General features: G+C 40.4%; 1 protein-coding gene across 7 annotated transcripts in view; it reads left to right on the top strand.

Moving 5' to 3' along the window:
* The first annotated feature begins 12,529 nt into the window (after positions 1-12,529).
* Positions 12,530-14,710, top strand: part of diaph2 (diaphanous-related formin 2) — a 391,722-nt gene continuing 389,541 nt past the window's right edge. For all 7 annotated transcript variants that reach the window (XM_080502643.1, XM_080502646.1, XM_080502644.1 and 4 more), the window contains exons 1-2: positions 12,530-12,553; positions 13,189-13,544. In XM_080502643.1, coding sequence (XP_080358769.1) covers positions 13,461-13,544 — 84 coding nt within the window. In that variant the 5' untranslated portion in view covers positions 12,530-12,553; positions 13,189-13,460. The remainder of the gene's footprint in view (positions 12,554-13,188; positions 13,545-14,710) is intronic.

Raw genomic sequence — 14,710 nt, 5'->3', positions numbered from 1 at the left:
TGCTGTGCTGCTGTTATGTTAGCCTGCAGGGCAACCTGTCTTTTGCAGGAAACTGTGGGGCGTATCCTGTATTGAATTTATTTGGTGCTTAGCCTGAACAATGGGCTTTTCTGGTGGTGAAGCTATTGTGCAGGCAGAGTAGAGTTGTTTATGATTTGGTCTGTGACATTAATTTCCATCCACTTATGCCTGTTGTTGGCATGGAGCATCAGTAATCCAAAGGGAACAAAGAGGAGGATCAAATTGTGCCCCAAAAAATGCTTTATAAATACAGCTGCTCCATCACTTTAAATCTTATCAATCAATCAATCAACAAATCAATCAATCTTGAAGATAACAGCGGAATTTTCCATTTCCCACTGTTTTAGATACAACAATAAGACAATCAAATTGCATCATACAAAAGGGTAGCTATATCATTTTGTAATTCTTCAACACTTTTATGAACAAGTTCAATTGTGAACGACAGTCGAGTGTCTTTATTCGCATGGAACTGAAGTTTCAGGACCCAACATCAAAGATCTGGGCTGAGCAATGGAGGCGGCAAGGCATCCTGGAAAAAGTGAGTCCTGGAAAAGTATAAAATAGAGCGAATTGAGTGCACCAAACGAACAGACCCCAGAAAAAGGCAATCAACACACTCCATCTGTTATAAACTGAAAGGTAAGCGCTGATTGATGTTATGATGGTAAGATGTTAATTAGTAACACGTTACTCTCATATGACCACTTTTTTCATTAACAAGTAATATAACAAGTTGCTATTTCCTTTTTTGTATTCCCCTTGTCCTGTTCAGCAGCTTGGGCCGACAAAATGATGTGATTGAGAGCCTTCTGACGTCAGAACAGTTTTTATTCTTGCAACAGGAAGAGACTAAGAGTCTCCCATAGTACTGCCTTTATTAGAAGTTGGCATGGTGGACGCTCAATCAGAGAGAGAGAGAGAAGATTGAGAGGAGAGAGGGGTTGGATGGCAGTGATCAGCACAGAGTATAAAAAAAACAAAAAAACAAAACGGTTATCATTGTTATGTTGGTGTATGGTGGGGGGTTGGCATCTTCTGAAAGCAACTAAAAAGCGACTTGTAATACAACCTTTAAAAACACAAGATCAGTAAAAGTAACTGTTGTATAAAGTTGTTGCAGGTGGACCAGAAGGTGAAACTGATGTTGGCTGCAATGCCCACCAAGATCAAGTGAAATAGTTTAAAGGTATAGTAGAGGATTTTCTTCTTCCGGGTGGATCATCAAAATAACTGGTTCTCCCAATTGTCAATCATTCTGGTGATATATGACGTAAGCCCGTCGTACGTGCTCGTCCCTGCGTGCAGCTCACTCCACACGGTCCTCATCATGCCGGTGGCCGACCCGACGCATTATTCTCGGACATTTTTACACAGTTTCACCCCCTCTGGTGCAAATCTTCTTGTAAAGTGAGCTTATGTGAGCGATGCCGACTTGTGACTTGTAAACAGAGCGTGCACGAGGAGAACTGGGCTCGTGCATGTCTCTCGCACGCGTTTTAGTAGGCGTTCCGTCTCGGGAGCAGGTACAGCGTTGCGCATGCGCATTTTTTTCAAACGGTGGAGAGGGCGGTTCTTTCCTAAAATTCCTGAAGATCCTCCTGTACACCTTTAATGTTAAAGGGATTAAAAGGGAAATTCCCCTGTCCAGCAGCTCATCAAAACAAAACAAATTCAAACATCAATCACACTTCCATTCATACACCATTGTTTCATCAAAGTGAATAGAATAAGTTAAATAAGTTAAGAAAGTGCAAAATAGTTAGATTTAAGATGTACATAAAATGAATTAAAATGGGATCTGAAAACATTTAAGAAGTGATGAAAAACAGATGAGTTCAGGAAGCATCAAAAAGTCTTATTGCAGCGGGACGATCTGTTGTGCGGTGCAGTGTGAAGCTGCTGCTCTGTGGCTCCAGGAGACTGGAGAAGGTGTCTGCTATTGTCCAGTAGAGCTTTGCGTTTGTCCAGAGTCCCCCTCCACCATGGGTCGAAGTGGATCCAGTACCCTCTCGAGCACTGAGCCTGATTTTTTTGATCAGCTTGTCCAGTCTTTTGTTGTTTTTATTTGCGAGACTGGAAATTGGAAATCCTATTCATTTTATTTCTGGACATGGATTTGTGGGATGAGCAGTCAGGCTAAATATGTGGGCTGAACCCATTAAATTTGTACTATTTTCTATCTTAACAGAAATTAGAGTTAATTTGCAGAATCTTTTATTTGTATGTCTCTGCACCGAGAACGCTTTAAATGTTTAATTTCTCCAGTGATTATGACTCACCTGGTTGTTCTAGAAATGCTCAGGGTTGACAGGAAGAGCAGAAATGCATTGGAATAGAAGATGTGTCTTCGTATTTCTTCATCAGCACATGTGACATAAGTTGAAGGAATGAATATCAGGCTCAATATGAAACATTTTATTCTTTTTGCAGAAAAAAAGATAAACTATGTAATGACAATTTTTCAATGTCCCATCATCCAGTTATTGACACAGACCCAAAAAGAGAATTTCCAGTTCAGTCTACTTGCATTTTAGTTGATGGTTTATTTGAAGGCAATAGATGAACATATCAGGGCTTTTCTTGTAGCAACAACTACCATTGCAATTAAGTGGAAGATTTCTGCCCTACCCATTCCTGTCACCTATGCCAATCTACAAATACAACCTGTGTCTTGTTACTGCTACCAAGTGTCCAAATTATGCAACAAGAAAAAAGATCTAAATATACTAAATAACCTGCCAACATTAAGTATAAATGGCTCCTACAATCTACATGGTTCAATTTTTGCATACATTTTGTGCTACATTAATCTTATTAGTTCCAGTCTAAAAACTCAATAGAGATTTGATTGAGCTTTATATTCAATATCAGGTTTTTAGTTTCACCTTATCGTGCATAAAAAGTCAATCTTTTATAACCAATTTATGGTTTAATGAAAGCATTTTGAAAATCCTACAATGCAACCAATAAAGAATTAGACAGAGAATCAAAACATGAGTTTTTTTCTCCCTTTAATTCCATATTCCTAGATCTTGAGCTCCTCGAATGATTCTCAAGATGAAACAGCAGCAGGTCAGAGGAAGGTCTTTGTGCATGATGTCATTCTTCAACTGATGTGAGCAGGACTCTGCTGCCACTTCATCTCATGTGCGTCAAACCATGTAAATGATGTGAAAGTGCCTGTGTTGTATTTGCATAACATTGAATGGGGACAGATCCCCTCAAGAGCATTTTTGTATTTGTCACTATGTTGCCACATGAGCACTGTTTTCAAGTGCTCTTTAAGCAGCACACTCGTGTATCTGGCTTCCATGGAAACAGATTAACCAACCTTCAGGAGAAAATATTGTATACAAATATCTCTGAGCTTTTTTCAATAAAAAAACATTTGAATATGACAAGGTTCAAAGGAAGTCCTGATGTCCTTGTGTCTTTCTGTACATTTTCTCAGGCTTATATTATCCGAAATTAAACTATGACGTTAGTGAAAACAATCGACACAAAGAGCTGTTTTTGCAGAATGTGTGTATTCAACACTCATTTCACTTAATAACATAAACTTGAACCGTGAATGTTCAACTTTGTATGGAAGACAAAAGCATCCAAATGACTAGAAAGTTTCATTGGCAGCTCGGAACATATTTCAATGATTTTAGTCTTTTGTTCAATAGTGAAAAAAAATTTGAATTTTCACAAGACCTTGCTTGACTTCTGAGTTTGACCGATCATTTTTCCTTCGGCAGTGCAAGAGCCCATTTTATATCACAACAAGAGTTATGAATTCATCGTTCCTTCACCTTTTAGAAGTATGTCTGGTGTCAATCCAATGGAGTTGTGAGTGAAAGGGTCATGGCCAGTCATTCCAGAATAGTCAAATGAGAAAAAGGGAAAATGATGCTCAACTTCCAGAGTGTTTTTAAATGTGTATTAAATGTATGAAGCTTCAGATAATGATCTCAGTACATGTTAGTAATTCATGAAAAAAAGCAACAGACTCACCAGTGTATTATAATTTTGATGGCTGAATTACACTGGAATAAAAATGTTGTTTATGAGCTGCACAAATAATTACAATAATAGGCTTAATAGGTTGTATACATTGCAATCATGAAAATTGATTGGATTCAAAAATAGTATAATAAAGTATAATTAAATGTAAGTCATTCTTCATAATTCACAGTATTTTTTGTGCCAGTCTCCCAATAGATTTTTCCTCTTTCTCTCATTGGTAAACTGCAGCAGTGGCCTCCTGCAGTTTACTTGCTAAAGATCCAATAGGACGGACCATATAGGGTGACAGAGGTCCAACATGGACAGATGGAAAGCTGAATGACCTAATTAAATGTCTGGAGGCTGCCTGCTTTCAGTCAGCTGGACTGAAACATACTTTCATACGCAGGAAACTGAAATGCATTGAAATGGCATGTTTATGCAAACCATTTCACAGAAATTGGCTGCTTGAATTGCAAGAGGCCTTTTACTTGTGCTTGCAGTGATGAGGCTGTTTCATTATCAAACTCTGGTTATTACCCGAATTCCAAACACTCCTCCAACTGAAACTATTAATTTTCCAATTTCTTCACATTCTTCTGCACAGTCATGCTGTTCTAACTCGCTTAATAGAAAAAAAAAATGATGTATGGTTTTCCAAAAATGCACTTTGAAATTTCGTATTCACTTTAACATTCAGCGGGAGGTATGCGCTACACCAGCGCCCAAGAGATCGTCCTCACCATTCCACGTCACATCTTCGGGCAGGTTCGTGAGGCAGCCAGCCCCGCTGCCAATCTGCTAATTACTGAAGGGGTCCTGGAGGATTTGCTTCTGTCTGTTCCTGGAGGCTCCAGCTCCATCATACCGTCATATTATCTCCAGGGGTCCGAGGTGGAGCAGCTGGACCTGCCTCTTGCATGCGATGCACCTTGCCCCTGGCTTTCCCCCTGGTTTAAGTCGTCAAGCTTTCTCAAGACTATATCTATCGGTCGACCGCGATCGAGATCAAACTCAAGACTGAACACTGTTTAATATGCTCTGCTTGATCCCTGCACTGCGATCCCTCCTCCCATTTGGGTTTCTGTTGGACTGGCTTTTTGTTTGTTTTTTTGTAATGTCTAAAATGTCTTGTGAGTCCGCTGTCATATCTTTTCTGTGCAGAATACGACTGTGCTTGTACCGGGCCCCATAATCCTCAGTTGTAGTTAGCTGTGGGTTGTTGATCTGTCCTCCGTCCTGGGCATAAATATTTGGTCAATGCCAGTTTGTTTTTCGTGTGTGAGTTCACTCCTGTGTTGCTCTGTAGTTCACATTGTGATAGTTTGTCTATATCTCTGAATACCTCCTTTTTGTTTACCTGCCCATGCATTGGATTCTTCCTGTCTGTACTATTGCACCTACAGCTAATAATCTGCTTAAATCAAGTCTGTCGGGGACATGCGCCGAGGACTTAGTCCTTGAAGATACACCAAACCTCTAAACCTACAGTTCCACTTATATTGAGCAAGATTACTATTGGAACAATGCATCATTGGTGGAGTCAAAATAGCAAGTTTAACGACAGTCTAAATTCATCTCACATTCTAAGGCTGCAGATAAAAGTAATCGGGAGCCAGCAGAGAAAAAGCTTCCCACCACAATAACAGCAACATCTCTGCTGAGCTTTTTTCCAATGTTTCAGTAGAAGTCTTCAGAATACTAATATGGGTCAATGTAAATCCCTCTGAGTTTATATTAACATGTGTGTGTTAGACTGATAGTCCGTCCTCCTTGGGCCTGGTTGAAATATATTCATGAATATTCAATGATCTGCCATCCAACTTTCCTAAATGGGCAGTCACGGTCCATGGTAAATGTATCCTTTTTAACTATGGTAAAGACATGATTTGATTTTTAGCAGAAGCTTGAAGGTTTACATATTTGCCATTTAGTTAAATATCTGAACAACCTTTGGATCTTTGGATGGATTGGCATGAAATTTTGGTGACGTGTCAATTCATGCAGTTGTGGTCCTCTGGAGATTACTCCAGGGAACCATTAAGCATGTGAAATAGAGACGTTCATGACTCCCCAGTTCAAGATTTAGAATGCAACGTGTATTGTATAGTTTCACCAATATTTATGGCTTTTGTGTGAACTTGGGTAATCAACTTTAGTCAAGATTTTAAGTCAAAATCTGTTTGGGCCAATATGCGTATGTTTGGTTTGGTTTATTTAAAATAGGTCTGTTTATGTGTGTAGTAGTCTTTATTAATGTTCCCTATTTCTCCAAAACATCTGCTGACACCAACCACATCTTCTGATTTCCTATTTTCATCAGGGCGCTGTGCCAGAAACAGATGAAGTGTCGGATTTGAAGATGGGTGTTTGCGCATGGTAATCATGTGTCACATAATGACATGTGAGCAAAACGGAGACACTTTAGTCATGTGCCATATTTACCAGCCTGTGGCAAAGTGGTCATGTGGTTGGATTGACACCGTGTTTGGTTATAACAAATGCAATAGCGGTTGATTCTGTTTTGTTATTGTTGATTGCAGAAGTGACATTTGTGCAAGAGGAGGATATTCATCAAGTGTGAATGTGTGACTGTAAAGGATGTTGGTTCTGGATACGGTTTGCAGTAATTGGAAAATGTAAAGGTCATGAAAGATTTTCATCATTATCATCTGTTAGGATATATTTGTTAGATCCTCATTAGCTTCTGACGGTTGACAGTGACACTGAATGATGTTTTGGAACTTCTATGCAGCTCAGAAAAGTGAAAATATATCACAATATCAAATTAGAAGTGGGAAAATATGGAAGTGTTTAGAAAACATTAAACATAGTCTTTATATATGAAAGGATTCCAATCTTGTATCAGAAAAACCTAAATAGCAACTTTTGATTATTTATCACCCCAAACTCAAAGGAGTCTTCAGAATAGAAAAGGTCTGTACCAGATTTTTATCAATTAATATGTAGTATTTTGCATGTGTAAAGTCTATTTTTACTTCTTCAGAGAAGAGAACACTGTGGACCCTCCTTTAATGTCAGCTGAAAGGTCTCCTGATTAAAAACAACTTGGAACAGTTTTATTCCATCAATAGTCGATAAATGCAAAGTAATTGAATAATTTTTTAGCCAGCTGTCCACGAAGACTCATTACTAACCACTAGGTAGTTCTTCCACTCAGACATACTCTAGGTCAGGGGTGTCTAAGGCCAGGGGGTCAATCCATTTCTGGTTGACAGCGTTCTGCCTACCTTTCCACTTTTTAGATACTGGAACACCTCAGTACCAGCGGCAGCTTGCCAATAGAGGGCACCAAGCCCCCCCCCCCCCCCCCCCCCCCCCCGCCATGAAAATTTTTTTTTTTTTAAACTGTAATAATTTCAAAATATGTTTATGCCTACTGAGTAATAATGGGCCCTGATCTAAAAGTGCTTCTTTTTCTACAGATCTCCAATAAAAGAGAGGCTTTCTTGATTTCTCTTTCTCTCGTGGTATGTGTGTGTGTGTGTGTGTGTGTGTGTGTGTGTGTGTGTGTGTGTGTGTGTGTGTGTGTGTGTGTGTGTGTGTGTGAGCAGTAGGGGGCGCTGTAGAAAGCCATCTGGACGGAGGTGGTACTCGCCACTTATGGATCCACAAATTTTGCCCACATCTTTGCAAGTAGCCCGGGACTGGGCTACTTGCTCTGTTACATCTCTTCTAATCTACCATTTGAAAGGACAAATTTGACTGAAAAGTTGCAGGTCAAGTTCAACTTTCTCTATTGGAGTTATTTTTAAACCACAGACAACATCCATCCATCCATCCATCCATTGTCTACCGCTTTATCCGGGGCCGGGTCGCGGAGGCAGCAGTCCGAGCAGAGTGGCCCAGACCACAGACAACATGGAGATTTAATATTTCCTGACTTAAAGATAAAGAGTTAAAGGTATAGTAGAGGATTTTCTTCTTCCGGGTGGATCATCAAAATAACTGGTCCTCCCAATTGTCAATCATTCTGGTGATATATGACATAAGCCCGTCGTACGTGCTCGTCCCTGCGCGCAGCTCACTCCACACGGTTCTCATCATGCCGGTGGCCGACCCGACGCATTATTCTCGGACATTTTTACACAGTTTCACCCCCTCTGGTGCAAATCTTCTTGTAAAGTGAGCTTATGTGAGCGATGCCGACTTGTGACTTGTAAACAGAGCGCGCACGAGGAGAACTGGGCTCGTGCACGTCTCTCGCACGCGTTTTAGTAGGCGTTCCGTCTCGGGAGCAGGTACAGCGTTGCGCATGCGCATTTTTTTCAAACGGTGGAGAGGGCGGTTCTTTCCTAAAATTCCTGAAAATCCTCCTGTATACCTTTAAGGAGAGAGTGGGCAGTCATAAAAACAAATGAGTCCCAAAATATACTGTATCTCCATTGTTACTTTGGGAACTGGTAAAGCTGTGATGAGAGGCAAAATAATATCATACTCCTCCGACAAGAAAAAACAAGAGCAACAAGCAACAGCAGATTTGCACAAAAACATTAAAGACTTAACAGAAAAATATGCCAAAGACCCCAACAACCATCTTTGGCATCAGCTGCAAAAAGTAACATTAAAACAAGACACTATCTTATAAAAAAAACAGTTGTTGCAAGATGAAATCTAGGATATAACAATTTAGAGCAAAACAACAATTTGAGTAAATTCTCCTTATTCTCCTATTGCAGAATAAGGAGAAATTTCTCATAACAGCAGTTCAAGACCAGTCAGGGAAATACGCATAATCACCTCAAGAAATAAACCAGGTGATCAAGAACTTCCACAATCATTTGTACTCAACAACAGGAAACCCAGAAAAGGAAGATATACCTCAATTAATCACAGAAAATAAAAGCACTTTAGAGGCTCCAGTCACTGTTGAGGAGCTACAACATGCATTAAACAAGATGCCGGCCAGCAAAGCACTCGGACCAGATGGCTTCCCTGCTGAGTACATACAACATTTGTGATCGATCCTGGCTCCCCTCTTCTTCAGAACAGTCTCAATCGACAAATAAGACCCCACATGATCACAGCAGCAATGAAACTCTTAAGGTGCAGTTACAGCACACTTTCTGTGCCGGAGCATCACGGGGTGGGTTTTTGAGTGGTCCCACTGAAAAGTTGTGGATGGTACGGAAAAGAACCCCCGACCACTGGGTACGATTTTCCACTATCCCCTTTGTTGAGGTACCAGGCCCCGAGGAACGGGTCTGGGAGGAGGAGCGCCGACGCTGCCGTCTGCTGATTGGTAGTGACCATCGTCACTCTAGACGTGCCCACAATATTTCATTATTTCATCGGTCGTAAACCCTCCCATTGTTGTCTACATTCAGTGCTTTGCGTTCACTGGTTGATTTGTTAACTGGGTTTATTGAAACATTGCCGCGACACAACATCAGCACGGTCTTTTAACAAGGTACAGACGCTCCTCTCAGGAACAGGAGGCGGAGCTTCAACAGGAGCTGGACGCTGTTGTTCACAATGAGAAAGTTTAAACTGAGTCACAAGAGAACGACTTGATGGTCGTCGGCTGCTTCCGTGTTCTTCGCTGGACCAGTCTCCTAGTCGTTCACAACCCCGCCTACATTTTGACCGTACTTCCTGTCGTGGGACCAGAGACAGAGTAGGACCTGGGTGCACTCTGCTGTACCGCAACCTCCCGCTCTGCCCCGCTCCACCACATACTGCGTGGTGGAACCAGAGCTATGCTGAAACCAGATAAAGATCCCTCACTGCCGTCCAGCCATCCAATTTATATAATTTATATGCAGAAAATGTCTTGCTCTATCTACAACAATAATACCGGAGATATTTAAACTCCTAACCAACGTTTATACTCTTTCCGACTAGTTAACTGGTCTAAATCTGTAATACTACCATTAAGAGAAAATGCATGGAATCTTGCAGTCCAACCACTCTTCCCGAAGGGTAACATTACATATCTGGGCATATATATATCACCCAGTCTATCAGAATTAGTCCAACTTCACACCACTCCTGGATAGAATCTGTATTGATCTTAGCAGGTGGAATAATCTTCCCATTTCTCTTCTGGGATGTAGAGCTAGTCAAAATGAAAATATTACCCCAAATCAACTATCCTTTTTCAATGATTCCATTCAAACCCATAAAAAAATGGTTCCAGACATTAGACTCTGCCATCATAAAGTTCTGTACAAAGAATAAAAGACCTAAACTCAGTCTATCCACCCTTCAGAAATCTAAATCAGAAGGTGGCTTCGACGCCCTCAACTTCATGTACTATTACTTTGCCAACCAACTGCAGTTTATCAGTAAATGGATGAACCCCACTGAAGAGTCCAACTCTTGGATAGAACTGGAACAAATCCACACCAACGGACTTAAACTCTTCGACTTACCTTTAATTACCACCACTCTGAAATGACACAACTGCTTAAAAAAACCCACGGATTGCTTCTACATTGTCTGCATGGAGGAAAAGTCTGGACGTTACAGGATCCACTCTGGAAACTTGCGCTCTCGGCCCAATTTAGCAGAACCCAGACTTTGAAAACAACAAAACAATGCCATATTTCAAAACATGGGAACAGAAGGGAGTCACGCACCTCCATCATATTTTCCAAGAAAACACACTCGTGACGGAAACAGAATTATTTAAAAAACTTGAAAAACAAAAATAATTTTCTACTGTATTCACAATTAAAGATGTTAATAAAAAAAAAAAAACCCACTAATGTAGAATACATTACATCCACCTAATTTGATAAATAACATCAAGAAAATCTCTCCAAAATATAGAGATGACTTATAAACAATGGAAATTGCATTATATGTGGAATCTGAATTAAAATGTGTTTTACTTTTTCTTTGCGTATATTGTGTTGTCTGATGTTATGTCACGCCATTTTTAGGCTACCATGACTACCATGGCGGATTAAACGTCATCTAAGCTTTACAAAATAATGAAAACTTTGGGAAGCAGCACATTTTGTCACTTTTTTCCAAGAGGAGTGGAAGACCCTCAAATTCTTAAATGAAATGGAAACTAAAACTCCTGACCTCCTGATGTCCTGGGAGAACAGGAAGGACCAACAGGTGGTGAGGGTGGCAGAACGCATTATCAACACATACTTCCTGCTATAAAAGACGTTTACACTGCCAAGGAGGGCAGCTGTGCTTTTTTTTCTTCTTGAGCGTAAACACACCCAATCTGGACTTCACCTGTTCGTCATGCTCACTCTGGACTCTTCAGCCCGACATGAAAGGAACTGAAAAACAGCTCTGACCCTCAGGCACACGATCCCTCCATCCCTGCCCCCTCTCCATGTCTCTGGAGCCCCTTACCCTGTTTCATTCATTCTCTGCATTCATTATTTGTGTCTACATTATTTTACACTATCAGTTGTTAAGTGCTAAATTTCTGTTTTAATTTGATAACAGCTTTTCTATTTTATTAAATTGTATGGTTTCCTTCATCTATTCTTTTATATAATATCTATCCTGTTTGAATTAATGTGTATCTGGGTATGAATGTATCTCATCCATGACTCTCTCTCTCTCTCTCTCTCTCTCTCTCTCTCTCTCTCTATCTATGATTTTTATACAATTTTATTATTGAATATTGGAGAAAGGGTAGGTCTGACTTCTCCCTACCCCTTTTCAGAGATGTTGAATTAGATATACAGCATGTTTTCAGAACACATGTTTTACCTGTTATATGTGTGCATGTATATGAGTACGTATTTCTAGATAGGTGTGTGTGTGTGTATACTTGGAGATATATTATACATGTTTTTTTAATAAAAAATATATTTAATGTAAATTATTTACATGGGGTTTATATATACTATATTTATATCTATATTTTTTATATAAATGTGTTTATGTAAGTATAAACACATTTTTATAAGTATAAACACACACACACACACACACATATATATATATATATATATATATATATATATATATATATATATATATGGAAGTGTGTGCAGGCACGTGTGCAAATGGATAAACTAAATGAGCATGAATGCATGTTTTTCTCTTTTGTATGCATCTGAATTTTGTATGTCTTCGACATTTCTGGAACAAATAAATAAATAAAAATGTATACAAATCCTTTCAAATGTATGGTGTGATGAATTGCATAAATTATAATCCTTCTCATTATGTTGCTGATTAATGACAGCAGCTGGTTCTCTCACACAAAGACCTGGTAATAGTGTGCGTGATGGGCAGACACAGATGCACACAAACCCTTTGTGTGCGGTTCATATCTGCAGACTCCCGCCCTGCTTCCTATCCACGCACTCACAGATCTATTCTTACAACCGGCTGAGCTCCATCCGCCCGCTGTGAGATCAGACGCCCAAACCGTCACAACAGGCTCCTCCCTTCCGACGCCACGCCGGCCCGAATGACAGCCAGCACGTTCAACCAATTATGACTCAAAACTCCACCCTCCACGAATTGCATTGGCCAATCAGAGCTCAGGTGGGCGGGATTAGTGTGGGCCTGGTCCTCATGCTTGGTTGCAAAGGTAAGCTCTGGATGGGATATTTTTGAGTTTTCTTTTACGTTTTATTCAATATTCACACTTAAATGTTGCGGCATAGCGTTACAGGTACTCGTGTGTTATTGTGTGTGCTGAAACAAACAACGGTTGATCGGATACACATCCGCCCTGTAGCTAGCTTGTCTGAGTGTCCAGCACTGCAAAGTATTGAAAGCCAAGAGAACAACGGTGATTTACCAAAATTAGTACTACAACTCCACATCAATTCTCGCTAATGACTGGATTGTAGGTGAAGTAACAGCCTTGTCAGTGCAAGTCATTACCCGTCAAAGCACTCTGACACGATTTTGTCGGTTACTTAATCGATCACAGCGAAAGTTGCACGCTTGTAAGTTTGCTTTCTGTAACAATTGGAAGAGCTTTTGTCTGCCAGTGTTACGAGCGTGGAGCTTTTGTTTACGTCCAGCTGACGTTTGTTTACATCTGTCTTTCCCCGTCCCTATATCCGCGACCCCTTTGCTGTGGATGTGTTTGCGCTCTGCATACTAAACAGGGAAACACGTGTGAAGGGAAACATTTGTGCAAGTTTTCAGACCGGGTCTATTGTGATCAGCTGATTGATTGTTCTATTTTCTTTATTTCGTTTTGGTGCGTCTTAGAAAGTTTTCACTGTGTGTGAAGTGGCTGCTGAGCTGAGGACACACCGGGAGCGTCGGGTTGGAACCTACCACACCTTCTTCTTCAAGCTGACTCTTCTGACTGCTGGATGCAAACTGTGGGGAAGCTTTGGATCCGTGCTTCATCTGTGAATCGGAATGGATTTTGAGAACACATAAACCTGGATGTGTTGCGTGAAGTCTGCTGGTGGAGTTAACCAACTTTTGTTTTGACAAGTTGTTTCTTGAGAGGGGAAACCAACCCTAAAGCTCAGATGGATCAAGCAAGTGGTGGGGAAGACCCCAATAAACCCTCTAAAAAGAAGTCCAGCGAGGACGAGGGTAAAAACAAGAAGCTGGTATGTATCCTGTGTTTGTATATTGATGCATAGTGTGTGAACGAACTGTCACGCCTGTAATCCCACAAGCAGGGGTTAAATTCCACAACTTCCGCAGGGCTGAGAAAGTCAACCAGAGAACGGTTCAGATCTCACTTTTAAACTATCTGTGTATTATTATTTTTTTTACTTTGACAGAGTTAGAAACTAGAATAGAAGCTGCGATGTGAAGTGGAAAGCATTTCTGCAGCAGTCATCGATACAGAACATCTCTGCTCAGTATTGATGTGTTGTTATTACTATTTAATGTAGCCCAATACAGAGCGACTAATAGCTGCTGGAGTTCAGCAAAAGAGATACTGTTTCGCTGAGTGCTTCAATTTTGTAAGCACTCAGTGCATCATGTGATTATCCCTGTCAATACATCCTTTCAAAGTTTGTTTTTCAGGGCAGTCTTGTTGTGACAGTTGTCCTACCTTGTGTATGTCCATGTGTTCACTAAGAAGTGAAGTTAAGGCATGGATGACTATGTGGGGTGGTGTCCATGTGATTTTTTTTTTTGTTATGAATGGTATGAGTGTGTGTTGCTGCTGTTAAAAGTTATCCTGACTCAGCAAGAGAAGAGCGTCTGTGAGATAACAACTGAAAACAGAGTGTAGCAGTTATTCCATTTATAGCTGCTGCATTGGCCCAGCTTGGTGTAATAACTAATGCAGAGGGAGGAGTGTGGTTATTTTGAAACAGGGCAACCCTGAGTCTGCACCATTAGAGCTTTGCTGTCATTAAGCTGTTCCTGGATGCCATTCATTGCCTGGAAATGAAATCACCAGATGAGTCTGTGTGTGTTTGAGTGTCTCATATGGAGTTTTAAAGTCTGCATCACTGTTTTATTTCATTTTGCACCCAATGTAAGCAGAGTCAGATACCATCACTTATATTAATTATGAAAATACCTCATTTGATGAGCGAAATTAAAACTCAGAAATCTGAGTTCTGTGACTGAGTGGACTAAGTGCAGATCATAGACTGCTCTGCGCCAACAGCTGTAGAAAGTAGTGGTGGAACGCAGTTTTCCACAAAGTCTTTCGTTTCTGCTTTTCCACGAGTGTCAGCGTGGAAAGTTTGGCTGCAGTTAAACTTTTTTTGGATGACGTCGCTTCTCAAACACCAGTGATCGACTTTGAGTA

This window comes from Blennius ocellaris (genome assembly GCF_963422515.1).
Source record: "Blennius ocellaris genome assembly, chromosome: 9".
Lineage (NCBI taxonomy): Eukaryota > Metazoa > Chordata > Actinopteri > Blenniiformes > Blenniidae > Blennius > Blennius ocellaris.
Note: the sequence above shows the minus strand (reverse complement) of the source record. Positions and strands in the feature narration are given on the sequence as shown.